At 36.9% G+C, this 19,330-nt stretch overlaps 2 protein-coding genes across 2 annotated transcripts in view; one reads left to right on the forward strand and one right to left on the reverse strand.

Moving 5' to 3' along the window:
- Positions 1-230: 230 nt before the first annotated feature.
- LOC115214072 (RWD domain-containing protein 2B) lies at positions 231-8,082 on the forward strand. Its single transcript, XM_029783118.2, has 2 exons — positions 231-1,338; positions 7,367-8,082. Exons 1-2 carry the CDS (start codon positions 1,057-1,059, stop codon positions 8,039-8,041), a joined length of 957 nt encoding a protein of 318 aa, XP_029638978.1. The 5' UTR covers positions 231-1,056; the 3' UTR covers positions 8,042-8,082.
- Positions 8,083-8,617: 535 nt separating this feature from the next.
- LOC115213953 overlaps positions 8,618-19,330 on the reverse strand; it is a 28,977-nt gene continuing 18,264 nt past the window's right edge. The window contains exons 4-7 of the mRNA XM_029782956.2: positions 18,011-18,167; positions 16,776-16,923; positions 15,435-15,563; positions 8,618-13,727 (exon numbers count right to left, since the gene is read on the reverse strand). Coding sequence (XP_029638816.1) covers positions 13,516-13,727; positions 15,435-15,563; positions 16,776-16,923; positions 18,011-18,167 — 646 coding nt within the window. The 3' untranslated portion in view covers positions 8,618-13,515. The remainder of the gene's footprint in view (positions 13,728-15,434; positions 15,564-16,775; positions 16,924-18,010; positions 18,168-19,330) is intronic.

Genomic DNA, 19,330 nt, shown 5'->3' on the forward strand with positions numbered 1-19,330 from the left:
TCTACCCCAAATATTGATTTCAGCTACAAGTTCTCAGACTTCTCATAGAAACGTAAAGTATCAGATTTCTAATACAGGCACAAGGTTTCACGATTTATATAAGAGAATGGTAAAGGCATTAGCGACACGAGTAAAATAAATAGTTTTACTCTGAATCGAAATTGGGTTTTAAAGCTTTTCCATTTCCAACAGAGCAATTGTTCTTTCATTCAACGACACAATAAACAAATTATTTAATTTGTTATTAAGTAGCTTTCACTCAACGGCCTTTTCAAGCAATCATTGCGTCTTCGTCGTTCTTTGATACAATCCAATGTATAATATACTCTTTCTCTCTCTCTCCATCCATACATACAGACAGTTCATTATTTTCTATATTTCATCCGTAGCATTACAATCCGGTCATCTTCCTCGACTCAATGTAACGCTTCACAAATATTATTTCTATTTTCTGTTTACGATTCATTCAACGGTTTCAAAAAATCTGTAAAGACCAATAAATACCTCAAGGAGCCGCTTGATTATTCGAGAAAATGATTCTCACATACAGCGCCTCTACACTCCCACTATATATAAGTTTCTTTTCTTTTTTTTGATGACTCCATTTATAATTCTGCCAATTAAGGAGAAATATGCCTCATTGAGGAGATCTAAAATACCGAAACGTGTCTCTGCTTTCACTAGATTCACTCCAATTTACATTGTCTAAATATTTTGATGAACTAATCTTATTGGAGTTACTTTGTTGATTTTTTTTTTCATCTTCTCGAGGGAGATTTTGTTAACTAATTGCTTGGATAATCTCATAATTTTTAACTCACTCTGTTACTTATTATATGAGACATAGTGTTTTAATTATTCGGGGATAAAATAAATATTAACACCGGTCAACGAAAAAAGCGGTGTCAAATATTTATGTCACCATGTGTTTGTTGACATTTAATCCTTTCCGAAATGGAAAATAAAGCAGCGAGATTTTAGAAAAGCAAATAGATATTTCACTTTTCAGTTCACCAAAAAAAGAAAGAGCGAGAGAGGGGTAAAAGAAGAGAAATCATGGCAAGGAATGACGACAAGATAACTTGTGGGATCTTGCAAGAGTTTGGCACTGCAAACGATGAAACTACAGAAGATGAAAATGTAGATATTCGAGAGATGTTAGAGCTACAATTGGCCGAAGTTGAAATGCTAAATAGTATGTATCCAGACGAGAACGAATTCAAACTGGAAGAACCAATTGCTGTTCGGAACATTCAAAGTTTTCTAAACGGTAAAATAAAATATGAATATCTTTACAGTCGAATAGGATTTACAGTATATCTACAACCAGCTCCCGAGGTAAGATTTCTGTCTGTCTTTTGGGGAGAGCATGAACCCATTTCGTTATATTCGTCAGACGTCTGTACATGGTTATGTTTCGTCTCCACCTGCCGGTGGTTACCATACTAACTGTCAATCTTTCCTCCGTAGAATCTCAGCCCTCTCAAATTCTTTTCACGCCCCCGTTTTCCCTGCGTGTGTTAAAAAAAATTAAGATTTACCGTATCAACTTTCACCTGTTTCTGGATACCAGCGAAGATCATGGATTCTGTCCCTTCTTCATAACTATGTATTAAAAAATAACACACTCACAAAAACAACCAACGTGGAAGCTTCTACTGGGTCAATCGACTTGCTAGAAATAACAGACAGTTTCCTTAAATCGAAGCCCATCGTCTTGTAAAAGAACGACATACTAAATGATATAGTCCTATAATACATCCTGAAGAAGCGGGATGGTCATAACTGAGACGCTTTTCATCATAGCCCTGCTCGACCAAAGCCGATCTAGAGCTAAACAAAAGCAAAGCTAAAGACATTGGCTTCAGTTGAACCTTAATAACTCAAATGAAACATGCTTTATCTCATGTTTTTTTAGCAGCTTGCGTGTAAGATATTATTATCATGAATTTTACGCCTGTTTCTCCATGTTTGCATGGAATTTGTTGGTGGAAGATTTTCGGTCAAACTAAAGCATTTGACCCGGTCATAAAAACAAAAAAAAAATAGTGTAATAGGTCAGTCCGTGGCCTTTAAACTATCGTGTTTGACCTGGTCAAACGCTTTAGTTTGACCAGATTTTCTATGTGATCGTATATTTTTCATGTCGCCAGCTCTCACTTGTTTCTAAGCAGGGTATTATTTCGCCCTGGTCTTTTTCGAGAAAGACTGGAAATGAAGGACACCACTTGTGTTATGGTGACTCTCGTTTACAACTATTGCACGATGTCAAGACAAGACACGAATACATACATACCATTGGTTTCTCTCAGTTTCCATCTACCTAATCCACTCACATGGCCCTAATTGGCCTAGGGCATAGAAATGACAGCTGGTTATGTGCAGACCCTTCTGAATTTCCAATCGTTATGCATACATTTCCTGCAGCTGTCATGGTTTTAGGGGTTGTCAGCAACGAAGGGCGTGATGCCTCCTTACTTCTTTCCATAAGGCCTTAGAGTTAACTCTGTTGCCTACATTGAGGTCCTGGAAATAATTGTTAATTCCTAGATAGACAGTCTAATGCAATAGAAGGCCATATGTGTTTCAGTAAGACTCTGCACTATCACATATGGCTCGCAACACAGGAATGGATGGCTGAAAATTTTCATGATCACATAACCCCTAACATTTGGCGTCCTAATTCCCCAGATCTCAAGCCATTGGACTATTTACATGTGGAGCATTGTTGAGAGAGAGGTCAATGAACACGCCCATAACACCAAAGACAGAGTAATGTCCAAAATGAACCAGGACCACTTGATTTGAGCATGTAGATGATTTAGATCTCATATAGAAGCAGTTGTTGAAATTGAAGGTGGCTTTATTGAAAACATTGGAGAAAAGGTTTATTTTTATCTTCATAGCATATTTTGATAAAGTTATTATCTATTATTATATATGTTTCTTATAAACATAAATCTGTCCTCATATCTTACGCACCCTTTATGTATGTATGTATATATATATATATACACACACACACACACACACGTATATGATGGATTCTCCTGTCAAAGACGACATATGAGTGTTAAGCTTTTGCCGAACGACCTACACAAATGATTTGTTTATTGTGACCAGAAAGTTCATGCTGCACATTAGCTCCCTCCCTCCATCAAATCGATGTTGCTTGAACAGGTGCACTGTGTACCACATGTCAGGTGTTGACATGATCACAGAGCAACACACCACCCGGTCTAGGGATTGAAACCAGGATCTTGCGATAGTGAGTACAACCACTAGGTCATATACACACATACATATTCATATATATAATGTATGTGTAGGTATTCATGCCTCTTTATCTTGACATTGTTTGATAGTTGTAAATGAACGTCAGCATCATACAAATGGTGTTAATTATTTCGAATCATCTGTAAAAACATGTCTAGTCATGGAGAAGACAAGTGAGCGTTGGCAACAGGAAGGGTATCTGGCTGTAGAAAATCTGTCTCTATGAATTCCATCTGACTCATACAAGCATGGGAAAGTGAACATATTGGCTTGTCTGGAAAGTTTGTGCTGATTTTTAAAGGAAAGAAAAAGGTCAATAAATACTTGTCATTACATTTTTAATCAACCAAATATGAACCATTTTGTTGCACAATGTGTCTCCATCTTTCCTTTAACTTAAAAATACCCGCTTCCCTGAATTGAGGTGGTTTCATGGCAAAGAATTCATCAAGGTATCTTTTTACGTCATCTAAGGAATTGAAATTTTTACCATTAAGACTATTCTGCAGAAACCTGAGTAAGTGGAAATCCGAAGGAGCAATATCTGGTGAATATGGAGGGTGGGGTAACACATCCCAGCCGAGCTACAGCAATTTTTGTCTGGTTTACAAAGCATCAAGTGCCAAAAATGAACTTTCTTATCTTCCATTTTAAAGGGTGACAGAATTAACACAGGTTATAGGAACATAAACCTTCTTCCATGAAAAGATAGTTTAAACTGTGCTCTAAATGGAGGTGTAGTCAAATCCTATTTTATGGACTAAACCATGTTGTAAAATAAGTCGAAAGGTAAGCTACTATAAATTGGTACAAACTTTCCAGACAACCCAATATAAAATTATTTAATAAACAGGATCTGGTAAGGTCAGGGGCTGCACCAGGTTCCATAGTCAAACCAAAATAGACTCTGGAACCTGGAGCAGCCCCTGGCCTTGCCAGTTCTTGTCAAGTCATACCCATTCCAGCATGGAAAAGGGACATTAAATAAGGATGATAAAGATGAATCTCTGTCTTTAAATTCTGACTGAAGACTTTGATGATCTGAAGTTGTAGTCCTTATAATTTATGTTATATTTTTTTACTTGTTTCAGTCATTTGACTGCAGCTATGCTGGAGCACCACCTTGAAGGATTTTAGTCAAATGAATCGACCCCAGGACTTATTTTTTAAAGCCTAGTATTTATTTTCAGTCTCTTTTGCCAAACCACTAACTTACGGGGACATATACAACCAACATCAGTTGTCAAGCGGTGTTGGTGGGACAAACACAAACACAAAGATACACACACATAGATATATTTATATATATATATATGGTGGCAGGTGGCACGTAAAAAGCACCCACTACACTCGCAGAGTGGTTGGCGTTAGGAAGGGCATCCAGCTGTAGAAACACTGCCAGATCAGACTGGAGCCTGGTGCAGCCCCTGGCTTCCCAGACCCCAGTCAAACCGTCCAACCCGTGCTAGCGCGGAAAACAGACGTTAAACGATGATGATGATGATGATATATTTATATGTATATGACAGGTTTCTCTCAGTTTCCATCCACCAAATCCACTCATAGCTTTGGTCGACCCAAGACTATAGAAGATATTTGCTCAAGGTGCCACATAGTGGGACTGAACCCGGAACCATGTGGTTGGAAAGGAAGCTTCTTACCATACAGCCATGCCTGCACCTATATAAACTTTTAATATATATTTGATAATGTTTTTTTAATTATTTCTTTTATTCTAAAGCATTTTTCTTTATCTTTAAAATAACCTGATGTTATGGGGTTTATGCTGCTATCATAAACACAGTACCTTATAGAGGTAAAAGAGAAATGTATATACTCTGTATATCTTCATTTGAAAGTAAATAATTCCAAATGTTTTCAAAGTGGACCATCAGCTCAAATGTTAGAGACATTTGTTTCTACCCCCATGACTAAAACTGAACTCTAGATATTTAACCACCCCTAGTTCTATGATAAAAACTTCATGTTTTAAAGTGCTTTAAATTAAACCTTTGTATCCAAATTCCACAGTAATCCATGTTCCAAACTTGAGCTTAATAACAATAAAGTTATTTTTTTAAATTCTTCATTATTTTCAAAATTATTTGAAGCAAAAGCAGTAAATATGGTAATAAAAGCTTTACATATTTTTTTAAAAACACAGCTAATGTGTGAGCCTCTACTTAGTCACTCAACTTGCTAGAAATAGCAACCAGGTTTTCCTCAAATCAAAGCCTGTTGTCTTCTGAACTAAATGCATGGCAGCACACAGGGTCATCACACACAGGATTGCTCATGCTGGGTGGGATTATCATTGTCCAGTCATAGCTGAATTTAAGTCCTTACTTTTAATGTGGTACCAAAAATTAAAACTTTTGCATCAAGTTGAAATGACTGGCTGTCAGAGCACCCCTTACGAAAGTCATCTGGTCAATGAAAACTATGTGGAAACCTGTTGCTGACACCAGTTTTGTTATTGTGTAGTAGACTTAATCCATCACCCAGTTCAAGATCACTGCCTTGTCTTTGGGTGCCTTCAGCAAATATTCAGGCCAACTCTCTGGTCAGAGGATAACTGTCTTTCTCTCACCTGTTATTAAGACCTGAAAAAAGTCATTGTTCACTGCCCTTTCTCCATTAAAAAGAAATCTATCATCTCACATCACCCTTTCCTTTCCCTCATTTAACTTCTCTTCTCTTCATCCTTGTTTCTTTCTTCTCTAAGTTGAGTGAGTATTCAGCCTCTAAATAACAGTTGCCTCATCCGTACACCTTGGTTGCTTCAGTTATGTCACTTAATGCGACTTGGTTGTTTTAAGTTGCCTTAGTTGCTTCAGTTACCCCAGTTGCTGCAGCTTAGTTGTTTAAGTTGCCTCGTTTATTGCCGTTTGGGTGTCCTTTTTCAATTGCTTCAGTTACCTTAGTGCAGCTTGGTTACTTCTTACTGGGGTAAGAACTTCATTGACCTACCATATTCTGAGCACCTTGTTTCCCTGGGCATGGATTCACTGAAGCTCCGGCGTCTGGCGACGGACTTGGTAAACACCCACAAAGTTAACAACAACACTGAACACCTTTTTGATCTCCATGTGTCTAACACACGTGGACATGCCTACAAAGTCAGAAAACAACACAGCTCCCATGACTTTCAGAAACATTTTTTCACGCTCAGAGTTGCTGAAGCATGGAATAAACTGCTTGCGTCAGTTGTTGACTGCCATGACACTGCATCCTTTAAGGCCCTCATGCTTTCCGAAATCCGCCGAAACTACACCTGATTATATATACACTTTAGATGAGTTGTAGTGCACCTGAGCACTGTACACAATATTATTATTATTATTATTTATTGTAAATTTTGTGCAACTGCTCATTCTGCATAAGGGGGTGATAGTAAAATGATAGCAAAAGTGGGACAACTAATTGTCCCACTTTACACAACTTGGTTGCTTCAAGTGTCTCCATTTGTGTAGCTTGGTTGCTTCACACTCCAGTTTGTTTAATTCATGGGATGCATACAAACCAGCAAAAAGTCTAATGTGTCTATTCATTCTTAATAGGTCCTGACAGATTCGAACGTAAATATCTGAAACACATGTTGTCTTAAGCGGGGAGGAGCACTTCGATGATAGAAAACAACAGCAATCAGATATACTCATTTAAATCTGTCAAAATGTATTAAAAATGGATACTTATCATCATCATTGTAAATTATTTCACGCGCTTAACTTGTAAGGGGAAGTAAATCCAAAAAAAGGGGACATAACTCAAAACAAAGCCAGTCACTTGATAGATCTTTTGATAAAATGACAAAGCCAGTCATTTGTAAAAATGTCTGCACCGAAATAATTTACTAAAACCCTTATGGGTGAAGTTCAATGACTGAAAGTTGTAAAAAAAAATTTTTTTTAATTGTGTTTATAAAAGAAAAATATATGATAACAATGATGGATCATAAGGAATAATGATAAATTATTTCAATCTTCTTCACAATACTATCACAGATGAGAATAAAAACATCGTATATATTTCATTCAACTGTATATTTCATTCTTGAGTTTTATTTTCTTTTTTGTGTCGTTTATTGCAGTGTAACCTTGAAGTCGTGTGTCACCTGCCTCATGAATATCCAACTGTGAGACCAGAGATTTTTATCCGTTCTCCCAACATGCCTAAAGAAAACTTAAAAGAACTGAAAGATGCTACTGACGACTACATGCAGACAATAGAAGCCGGAGACATTTGCATAGGGATAATATTGCAGTGGCTTGAAGAAAATGCTTCGAAGTATATGGGTAAAGTGGAGGAAAAGCCCAAGATCACAAATGATAGTAAAGTGGATAAGTTGTTTGTTAGACTTTGGATTTACAGTCATCACATCTTTAGCAAATTCAAACGACGTGATCTTATAGACTGGGGTCAGGAACTGAAACTTTCTGGGTTCAGCATGCCAGGGAAACCAGGTGTGATTTGTGTGGAAGGACACAGTAGCCAAGTGGAAGAATTTTGGTATCGAGTACGAAGACTGAACTGGAAAAAAATTGCAATCAAAGAGAAAGAAGAAATTGATATGGGTGATGTTGATGTTGAACAATTTTGTAAATTCTGTGCTTTTGAAGAGAAGGTCTTTGATGCTCGTGCTGGAAAAGGTCGGGAATATCATATGGATCTTGGGAAATTTTATGAGTTTTTGGAGAAAAAAGATCTGGGATATATCTTCAGCCTATATTTTGGGGTTGAAGGTAAGTCTACATCTGCGAGTTGAATATACTGGTGTTTCTATACTGTCATGTGGAGTGAAAGCTTAAAAAAAAAAATAGTAAAAATAATAATAATATTGGTCCCTGAATGGAATCATACAACTTCTAGTCTGGTTTTCAAAGTGATTATTGAGGATCATGATGATATTTTTTATTTATCTATTAAGACAATTCTTTCAAAATCTATTCTTGATAAAATAAATAATTTTGAAAATAAAATCTCCTAGAGATGTCTGTGTTTTAATTATCAGCTGCTGTCAGACATTCAGAAATTTATAAGAGACAATAGAGACAATAGAAATTAGTTGTTGTTTAGCTCCAGATCAGGCTTCTTCCCGAATTATTACCAAAAGGTATACCAGCCTAAATGTTTTCATTATATTGTTTTTGATAGCCATATCTAGAAATACATAATCTAATCCTTTCCTCAATTTCCTTGGCAGAGTGTGATTTGAAGAATTTTGGCTGTTATTTCAGGTTGAGCAACCACATACAGTCTCTATTGCTGGCTTGAGAGAGAAAGTAGTTAAATAGATTACGTGCTAGACTATTGGCACAAAAAGTCCCATGAAGTTCAAATATTGCCTCAGAGAGTGAACTTTTGATCTTTATTAGAGTGAAGTACAACATATTTGCTCTTTTCCACACCACAGTGGATTCATTTCAATTGTAACTTTGTAAATCAAAGCAATAGATAAAACAAAAATTAAAATTCTTAAGAAATAATGAAATATTTGCAGATATGAGTGATAAATATGCCTTATGATCAAGTAGCTTGAAGACTGGTAGTCAAAGACCACAAAATGAAATAGGAGTCACTTTCAATTGTGAATTATATTGTTGAATTTAGAGTATTATCTAGATACACTCCAGTAGCTCAGCTGTTGGTGACATGTTCAATTCTAATTGTCCCAAGATATACTATTTTGGGGCCAGACATATAACGTGATAATTCAGATAGATGAGAACCAATGTACCCAAACTTCCTGCAGAACAACAAATGGATATTTTTTTTAAACACCTCTCATTCCTTTTAAGCCTTCTCCAATTTCCTTTTGCAACTTCTGAGAAGATGGCAATGTAAATGAAATGGAATGGAGAACTTCAAACTAACAAGAGGTACTGAATTAGAAAGGGGTACGTGAGAATGGTTGATGGGAAATTGTAAAAGTAACTGAAGTCTAATTATTTACACTTAAGTTAGATCAGACAATGGCACTAAATGTTACAGCATGGCCACAATTGAATCCTGTAAAAGGATCACACTGTATCTTTGGATTTACTTGTGCCTTATTCATGGCAATCCTCCTTTCAATTATAATAAGATAAACATTGTTTTGTTTATAGAGAAGACTTTGCAAGTGAGCCGTGTCGACCATTACAAACAAACCCAAGGAATGGAGGGGGACATTGTGGTTTTTCAACCTGCTAGAAATTGTAACCAAATCTCCTTCAAAGAAGGAAGGACAGTGGATAATGCAGTCCTAGATACATTATGTCTAAAACGATTAAGGAGAGAGAAACAGAGGTAGTCTTGGCTGAAACATCTTTGAATGTAGATTTACTTTGATTACAGCTGACCCAGGGCTAATGACAGCAACAAACTTATAATATTGATGATGGTGTGACATATAAAAGTTTTGCAAAACTTCAAAACATAATAATAATAATTATTATTATATTTGTCTTTATTAGTTGGTAAAAAAATAAATGGTAATTAAATATGAACAATCCTTTGTATAATTTTAAAAAGTCATGGATGTTTAATCACGAATTGTTTGAAACAAAAAAAAAAAAATCCATGAATAATGACATAATTCATGAATGACTGACAATTGATTAATCAATTATTCCATGGGTATTTATGAAGTAATTCATAATTTGTGACTTAAGGATTCTGAGTAGATGATCCATCAGAGCAAGATTGCTTGGTATCATCTTGACCGGTATTCACTTCAGAAATGTACAAAGAGACATTAAATTTATGTATTATGCTGATGATTTTATATGTATATTTACATATATATATATATATATATATATATATATATATATATTAAAAACCAAAAAGAAAATACTTTGAGAACTTGATGATGGAAAGAGTATATTTTTCATCAGACTATGCTACCAGTTTCAATCACTTTAAAAGAAAATTTAGTCATGCTGAAAGAGAAAGGAAAATAAATTAATCTTTCATGATATCAGTTCTGGGTGTTCAAATGGTGCTAGTTGTGAGTTTTCTTCTAATGCCTGCTGTGTCATAGTAGTAGCAATAACAGTTTGAGCAGTGGTTGTTCTTTGTTGTTAAGAAATAACTTAAATGTAGAAGCAGCAGATATGCTGGTAGCCATAGTAGTGACTATCAGTCTAATTTGTAGAAGCCACAGTGGTAGCTTCAGCAATAGTGACCCTTGTGGCGGTAGTAGAAGCTACAGTTGTAGTAGCAATAATTTTAGTAGTTGTCGCCCGCAGTTATTTAGAAGTGATCAGTATTTTGGTCATGAAAACTGTTTCTTTATTAATGTGTAAATTTTGTGTAACTGCTCATTTTGCATAAGGGGGTGATAGTAAAATGTTGTCGTTTCACTGAAGCCTACATTGTATTCCCGTATTTTAATTTAATTTAAAATACAAAAGTATTGAACTCGGTGAACATAATAGACATATATGCAGGTCAGAAACAAGAAAATTCTACAGTCTTCCTCTTATACCAATGTAACAACTGCACAAAAACAACACATTGATAAAGAAACAACTTTCATAACCAAACACCAACAACCGTGGGAGAGGAAAGGAGACAACTACTAAAACTGCTATAAATGTTACAGCTACTTCTACTGCTCCTTCAAGAGTCAGTACCACAACAACTATTGCTGAAGCTGCCACTTCTTAATGGACAACTTCCACTGCTTTAACCCTTTTAGCATTCAGATTATTGTGCCAAATGCAATGCTTATTCACTGTTTGAAATTCATCAAAATCTCAAAGCTATGAGATAATGTAGGATTATGTGAGCATCTATTTGTAGAATGATATTGTAGGTTAGGTGTGAGAGATTTGATCTGTCCTATTTGAACATAGGACAGGTAGATTATATTGGCCAGTTTAAATGCTAAAGGGTTAACTGTCACTACTACTACACAGCAGCCATCAGAAAGAAACCAACTGGCAGCACCATGTGGATTTTGTAAGAAAGATATGAACCTCCAGAACTGATATCATGAAAAATTGATTTATTTTCCTTTATCTCCTAACAGGACTAAATCTTTAAAAAATGATCGAAACCAGTTGCATATATTGATAAAAATGCTTAAGTTTCTTTTATGCATGACAAAGTTCTCAAAGCATTTTCTTTCAGTAATATAAATTCATTCATGTGAAACCTCTTAACCTTTACAAGTAATTTTTTACAAGGAAAAGACTGGTTTATGCCTGATAATTATGCTGAGAAGGAGAAAACAGAGACCAATAACATAGAAGATATCTGAAAGTTTCTCTAAGACAAAGTGTTGTGAACCAGAAACTTGATTCCTGGTTGAAGCAAGGTTCCAATTATACAGATGGTAACTTGGTGAAGAAATAATATGGTAAATAGAGCCATAAAAGCTAAGAGTAAGGTATGGAAAGAATGGAAAAAAGCTGGAAACTAGAAACATTAAGAACTGGAGATAGATATTTGGCATATTTAGTTGAATGTAAGAGGTTTTCCAATGTTCTGTGATGTGAGGATCAGAGGTATAAGAGAGAGCCCAGATTGCAGAGTGTTATTTCAGGATGTTTTAAAGATGTTTTTTGATGAAAATGTGTATGTAATAATAGCAGCACATTTGCTCTCAATGACACCAAAATGGGAGAAGTATGGAAAAGTAGATAGTGAGGTGACTGCATGTGTACAAAGTAAAATGTTGTATGATAGCAAAACATGAGTATTGAATGAGGAGATTAAGTAAAAGTTGAAAAAAATTAGGCAAGCACATTCTGCTAAATGTATGTTTGTGTCCACAGATGATGGAATGTAAATGAGCTGGGTTGAAAAGCTGAGAATGAAGGGAATCAGATGTGTATGCCAGAAAGAAGATTGAACTGATATGGACGTATGATTCATGTGGAGGATGGCAGTCAGGTAAAGAAATGCCAAGAGATACAAGTAGATAGAAATTGCAGAAGAGGAAGAACAAGTGAAAAAAGTTGGCCCACATAAAGAAAAGTGGCAAGATGCTGTCCTGAAGAAGATCCTTCCAACCCATAAAACAAGGAAAAATGAATGTAAAATGATAATGATGACAATGATATTAGAAGCCAGAGTTTCTTGAATCTTGATCTGAGTTTTATGTTATTGACTAAATGATTGCAATAGGGAAACAGTGTGATGATATAAGTAAACATATGCAAAAATATTTTGAAATATGATTAACTAGCTACATCTGGATTTAATTGGTTGCCAGAAACAAAACAGAAAAAAAAACATAACGTTAGAAAACATGTTATACGTTCATCTATCATTCTCACAAGCAGAACACATTTTCATATATTCATATCATCAGAGTTATTTATAAACACATAAGCAAGTGGCTATAAATTGGTAAAAATTTAATGTTCAGCAACAGCAACCATTTTCTTTGCTAATGTGTTCCCATACATGATAATGAAATCATGAAAATATCATGACACTGAATAAATACATATGATGCTTGTTTTTTGTTTTCTTTTTGTTTTTTTCTGGCAACTAATTAAATCCCAACATCTTGTTGGCTCATGAGATTTCAATATTTTTGCTTCTATGACATACAGCTTGTCTGCTTTAATCTTTTATGTAATCAGAAATGTGAAACTCAGAGTTAGAATTCATGAAGCTTCAACTTCAAGTAAAATATATACACAGTCTGCTGTATGGATTTTCTCTTTTTGTTTGCAAGCAGGCTTACCAATCAAGATATATATATATATATATATATATATATATATATACACACACACAGATAGATAGATAGATATATATATACATATACACACACAGATCCATACACATAGATGGTAAGACACAAAGTATAAAAATGCAGTTGGTGCCAGAGCTGAAATCAGATTATGCACATAGACTGCAATATGCAGTCAGACCTTTTGAGTTTTGGCACACTCTAAATATTAGATACACATATATATATACATACACACTATGTGCATATGTATGTATATGTATATATACAGTGCACGTCTAAAATTACTTATGTGTGTATTTATAGACAAGCATCATTGTTTTAAAAGTGGACGTTAAAATGATGATAATGTATGTCTATAGAGGCACATAACTGCCTTTAAATACACACCATTATATATATACATATATATACACAAACACACATACATGCATGCATGTACATACAAACACCTGCCTATAACACATATACCCAGATATACATAAACAGATGAGTGGACATGTCACATACACATTCCCCTTTACACACTAACAGCAAAGCCTTTACTATCGAACACGTTTTGAATGCTGTGGCAGCCAGTGAGCTAAGTGGATGGTGTTGTTGTCAGTGGCAAAGGCAAGTGAGGGCCCAAGTCCAGAGTCTGTAATGTCCAAACTGAGTACATGTTCCTGGCCAGAGTGGAGAATGTAGAGAGGTGCAGTCAAATCGATATTTATCCAATCCTTGTCAGTTTCCAAACGATAAATGTACACGATACCTGCAATAAAATGGCAGAAACACTGTAAATATATTATAATTAGTTTTTACGGTGGAAGAGGGAGACCCAAGAAGACATGGAATGAAGAATTGAAGGGCAATCTCCAAATGCTGAACCTTATGAAGCAGATGACAGAGGACTGAGATATGTAGTGCATTGTTGTACTCAAGAAGACCAGCCCACCACAACAGAATTGAGGTCCTAAAACTAAGGTGCCACATACAAAGCATTGGTGTGGGTGCTGGTGCTATGAGGTCCCGTAGAAGCCATATTTGTAAATTCATCATCATTTAACATATGCTTATTTATGCTAGCAGGAGTTGGATGGAATTTGTTGTGGTGGATTTTTTTACAGCTGGGTGCCTTTCCTCTTGCCAAGGTAATATTTCTCATGATTAGACATTTTCACAGAATATTAGAAATGAAAGACACTGCATGACAGTGACACTCACAATTATCACGAATCAGGGCAAGGAGACGGTCTCTCTCACACACATACACAAAATGCCAATCTTTGTTGTACAAGTAATGTGTTTTTAGCATGGTTTCCACAGCTGGAGGCCCTTCAAATTGCCAACTACTTTACAGTGTGGATTAGGTACTATTTATTGTGCATTAATGAGGTTGTCTTCCAAGACTAAACAGTTCTTTCTACTCTGTATTAGTTTCTATTCAGAATTACAATTACACTAGACAGATTGGTTTCAATTGTAGCGTCCATTTCTCTTACATTTTTTTTTTTTTGTAATAAATGAGAGAATGAATAATATATAAGATTACAAACTCATTAGTCAAATGTTTAAAATGCATTACAGTGACTTACATTCCCCAGTTCACTTCACAGTCAGAAATAAGTACTAGACAGTGAGCTGGCAGAATCGTTAGCACGCCAGGTGAAATGTTTAGCGGTATTTCGTTTGCCATTACGTTCTGAGTTCAAATTCTGCCAAGGTCAACTTTGCCTTTCATCCTTTTGGGGTCGATAAATTAAGTACCAGTTATGCACTGGGGTCGATTACATCGACTTTACCCCTTTGTTTGTCCCCTCTATGTTTAGCTCCTTGTGGGCAATAAAGAAATGAGAAATAAGTACTAGACCACATGGAAATATCACCTACAATGAACTAGCATCTTATCCAGGAGCAAATTTATCTACCATCTTTTTAACACTGTAAAACTGAAGCTAATTACTATCTCAAACTTCTCAGTTCGTCAGGCACATTTGTAATATTGTTTTACAGAATTGCTCCAGCATGACCACAGCCTTTTGGTTAGGACCAATAAGGACAAAATTAAATCTGATTTTCCCCAAAATAAACATATTTAACACCAAAAAATGTTAGGGACAGGTATGGCTGCAGATCTGAGAAACATGCTTCCCAAACATGTGGGCCTGGATTTAGTCCCACTGCACAGCATCTTGGGCAAGTCTCTTCTACTGTGACCCCAGGCCAACCTAAGCCTCATGAGTGGATTTCATAGGCAGAAACTGAAAAAAGCCTGCCTTTTACATTGTGTGTGCTGTGTTTGTCACCACTTGACAACTGGTTTTGATTAGTTTCCATTCTTGTAACTTAGAGGTTCAGCAAAACAGGCTGACAGATTACTGGAGTCAATCTATTCAACTAAACTCTTCAAGGTGAGACTCCAGCATAACCACAATCCAATTACTGAAACAAGATAAAAAAAAAATTTTTAATCCCTCACCTGCCTTGACACCAACAGCAAGTATTGGTCCCCACAGAGATATATATTCTGGAGTTCTTGTAAGATCATGAAATATATTTTTCTCCACACAGCATTTGTCATTAGAGTAGACAGACAGAGTATGTTTCCCTGTGAAAATAAGATGGAGTATATGTAACAAGGTTTCAAAATGTTTTGTAGAGAGAAAATAGGGAATTGAAGAAGAAAAAAAAAAATTCATTTAGAGCTATATTCAATGTGCAATTTCTTTCTATTCTTGTTACAGAATCAAAAGAAATATCTGATCCAATATTGAAGTTTTAACAAATGAAAACAAATTCTACTTTATATATTTTGCAGATGGAAATATAGATGCTGAACTGCTAGGATACAGAGGTGTAAACAAGCAATAGTTGGGGACAAACACTGGCCCCTGTGTTGGTGACACATAAAAAGCATCATTCGAGCGTTGTTGATGCTAGTGCCACCTGACTGACTCACATGCCAGTGCTGTCTGACTAGCCCCTATGCCCGTGGCACATAAAAAGCACCCACTACACTATCGGAGTGGTTGGCATTGGGAAGGGTATCCAGTTGTAGAAACCTTGCCAGATCAGATTGGCGCCTGGTGCAGCCTCCTGGTTCGACAGTCCTCAGCCAAACTGTCCAACCCATACCAGCATGGAAAGCGGACGTTAAACGATGATGATGAATGTGTTGTACATAATAATGTAATAAACAAACATGGAAAGTGGATGTTAAACAACGATCATAGAATTTTTGTCTGCCAAATTTACTCACAAGGCATTAGCCAACCTTGGGCTATAGTAAATGATACTTGCCCAAAGGGTTGAACCTGAAACCACAAAGTTGAGAAGCAAACTTTTAAACCACACAGCTATGCCAACAAACATATAATTAATGAACATCATGATGGCTACTCCACTCCTGATCTCCATGTGTCTAACACACGTGGACATGCCTACAAAGTCAGAAAACAACACAGCTCCCATGACTTTTGGAAACATTTTTTCACGCTCAGAGTTGCTGAAGCATGGAATAAACTGCCTGCGTCAGTTGTTGACTGTCATGACACTGCATCCTTTAAGGCTCTCATGCTTTCCGAAATCCGCCGAAACTACACCTGATTATATATACACTTTAGATGAGTTGTAGTGCACATGAGCACTGTACACAATTATTATTATTATTATTATTATTAAACTCCAGGAACCTTAATCCATCCTCTTTCCTTCTATAGCCTCCACCATCATTCATGGACATGAAAGTATATTCTACCAAATACTATCACCACCCTCTCACAAAATCTCCCTTATCACAATATAAGGGACTCTGACCTACCTGACAAACACAGAAGACGATCACCACAAAGTATGATTTGCTGTACTGGTCCAGATGATGAGAGAACATTGAAGGGTAAAAGATAACGTTTGTGGGTCTCAGTTAGTTCCCAGATATATATATTGCCCTCATCATCACCAGATGCAACCTAAAGAAAAATTAAAAGATATATAATCATCTGAATTAAAAATTTAAATGAAAAATCATTCATTTTACATACATTTTTCTATGCTAGTATGAGTTACCTGAATATAGCATTGAAGCATTTTTATAGCTGGATGTCCTTCTTGTTGTCCTTACTTTTTCAAGTAAGGAATTTTCTTTTTCCCCGTCGCTTCAAAGGCAAGAAAACAAGTTATTGGCAGGAGTGCCAACAGCAACACCAGCTGAATAACTTAGTGAGCACCAATGTAAATATAGAAACTTGCTTGCTCATTCCCTCCCTCACTCACACACACACACACACACACACACACACACACACACAAATGATGAGGCATTTTTGCAAGTTTTCATCTACCAAATCCACTCACAAGACTTTGGTTGCCCTGGGGCTATAGCAGAAGAAATTGGCCTGAGGTAGTGTGCAGTAGGACTAAACCTGAAACCATGAGCTTGGGAAGTGACAATGTGTGCATCTCTGATCATAATCAGGACTAGCTGGGGAGCTTGAGAGCCATGTGTTGAGAGGGGTTTAAAGGAAATATTAGTCATTTTTCATACTTTCTTGCGGTAAGCAAATAAGAAATAACAATTGCTACCCAAGGACAAAAATCGTGTTACACAGTGCTATCATTATTTAATGCTCATGTTCCATGCTGCCATGGGTTGGACAGTTTGGCAGGATCCAATGGGCTCAAAGACTGTGCTGTACTCTAGTGTTTGCTTTGACATAGTTTCTACGGTTGGATGCTCTTCCTGACACCAACTGCTTTATAGCATGTACTGGATACCAGCACTAATGAGGTCACAATGCAACTTGCAAGACTAAGATCCTCTTTGAATAGGACCACAGGAGAGAGGGAGAGATGGCTTTACACTATGGGATGAAGGTTAAAGTGAGAGAGAAAGATCCAGCATAGAATGTGTACTGGACGCTTCCTTTTTGTGTTACCAGCACTAGTTCAGAAAATAAAATACCAAAGGAGAACATGGATGATTAAAAGATAATAAAACAACAATTGTGCATTCATATATTAGTTAAAGTGTGGTGTGCAACAAAACCAGGCACCTACCTTATTTTTCCAAAGACATGTGGCTGTTATGTTTGATGAACCATGACCTAGCAGGTGAAAACGTCTGACAATGTTGAAATCTGGTGTAAGCGTGAATACCCACTGGCCGTGAAGTATAGTGTCCTGGTTTCCAGTCACAAAGTTGGATCCCCAGGAACTAGACAATAAAACAAACAATGAGAGGATGTAAAAACAACGTAACACAAAGTAACATGGAAAATATAATTTAAAAACAGCATTTCACACATTAGCATGATAAATTCTTAATATATATATATATATATATATATATGAACAAAGCACTGTCAAGAGCCTTGTCAGCATCTACACTGGCTACCAAGTTGAAGGTATGGGCTACACACTTCATGTGCACTGGCAGGTTTAGGCCCAAGCCACTGGACTCATCAAGGATGGCATCAACAGAGATGTACTCAACTTCGTCCACATCCTCAACCCCTGGATCCACGTCCAGGTCAACATCGACATCCTCCACTTTCTGATCAGCAGCAGCCTCAAGAATGTCTGGCAAGAGTTCAATTCAGTACCAAACTGTATAAATGCCTTAACAAAATTTTCCCATTGTCTGTCATGGTCCTGGTCACCTTGTCTGGCAGATGGAGCTTGTATTGGGTGTCCACCATGGCCTGGGCGAGAACATCAAGGGTGTGATGTCCTCTGAGGTGAGAGCAGGCCAGGATGGCATGTTGTCTCGGGATCTAGACAGTGTGTTGTCATCCCCAGGCAGGACCTGTTGTGGGTTGATCAACTGTCCAGAGTGATCACCACCCAGAGCAATCTTTAATTTAAAAATGTTAAATTGTAAAGAGACACAAGTTCTAAAGTTAGAAACCTATATCATCATCATCATTATCGCCCAACATCCGTATTCCGCGCTAGCACGGGTTGGATGGTTCGACCGGGATCTGGGGATCCAGGGGCTGCTCCAGGCTCCAGTCTGATCTGGCAGTGTTTCTACAGCTGGATGCCCTTCATAACGCCAACCACTCCGCGAGCGTAGTGGGTGCTTTTTACGTGCCACCTGCACAGGTGCCAGAGAGGTCTGGCATCGGCCACGATCGGTTGGTGCTTTTTATGTGCCACTGGCACAGAAGCCAGTCGAAGCGGGGGCTAGCAGCAATCTAAAACCAACAAGGAAATAATTCACTGTCATTAAGAGTGACAAGGGTGTAGTGAGCACCAGCATTGCTAGAAATAGGAGTTGTAGACGCCTTAGCCACAAAAGCACATGGTCTCTTTGTATTGACAGGAGAGAAAACCCTACCCACTGTGAGTGAGATGCATTAGATTAGCATGCTAGTT

Source organism: Octopus sinensis, linkage group LG7, assembly GCF_006345805.1.
Source record: "Octopus sinensis linkage group LG7, ASM634580v1, whole genome shotgun sequence".
NCBI classification, from domain to species: domain Eukaryota; kingdom Metazoa; phylum Mollusca; class Cephalopoda; order Octopoda; family Octopodidae; genus Octopus; species Octopus sinensis.

Bases quoted from the DNA above. Each gene is read 5' to 3' on its own strand.
- LOC115214072 (XM_029783118.2), top strand. From the start codon at position 1,057: ATGGCAAGGAATGACGACAAGATAACTTGTGGGATCTTGCAAGAGTTT. The intron at 1,339-7,366 runs GTAAGATTTCTG...CGTTTATTGCAG, and splicing joins ATCTACAACCAGCTCCCGAG to TGTAACCTTGAAGTCGTGTG.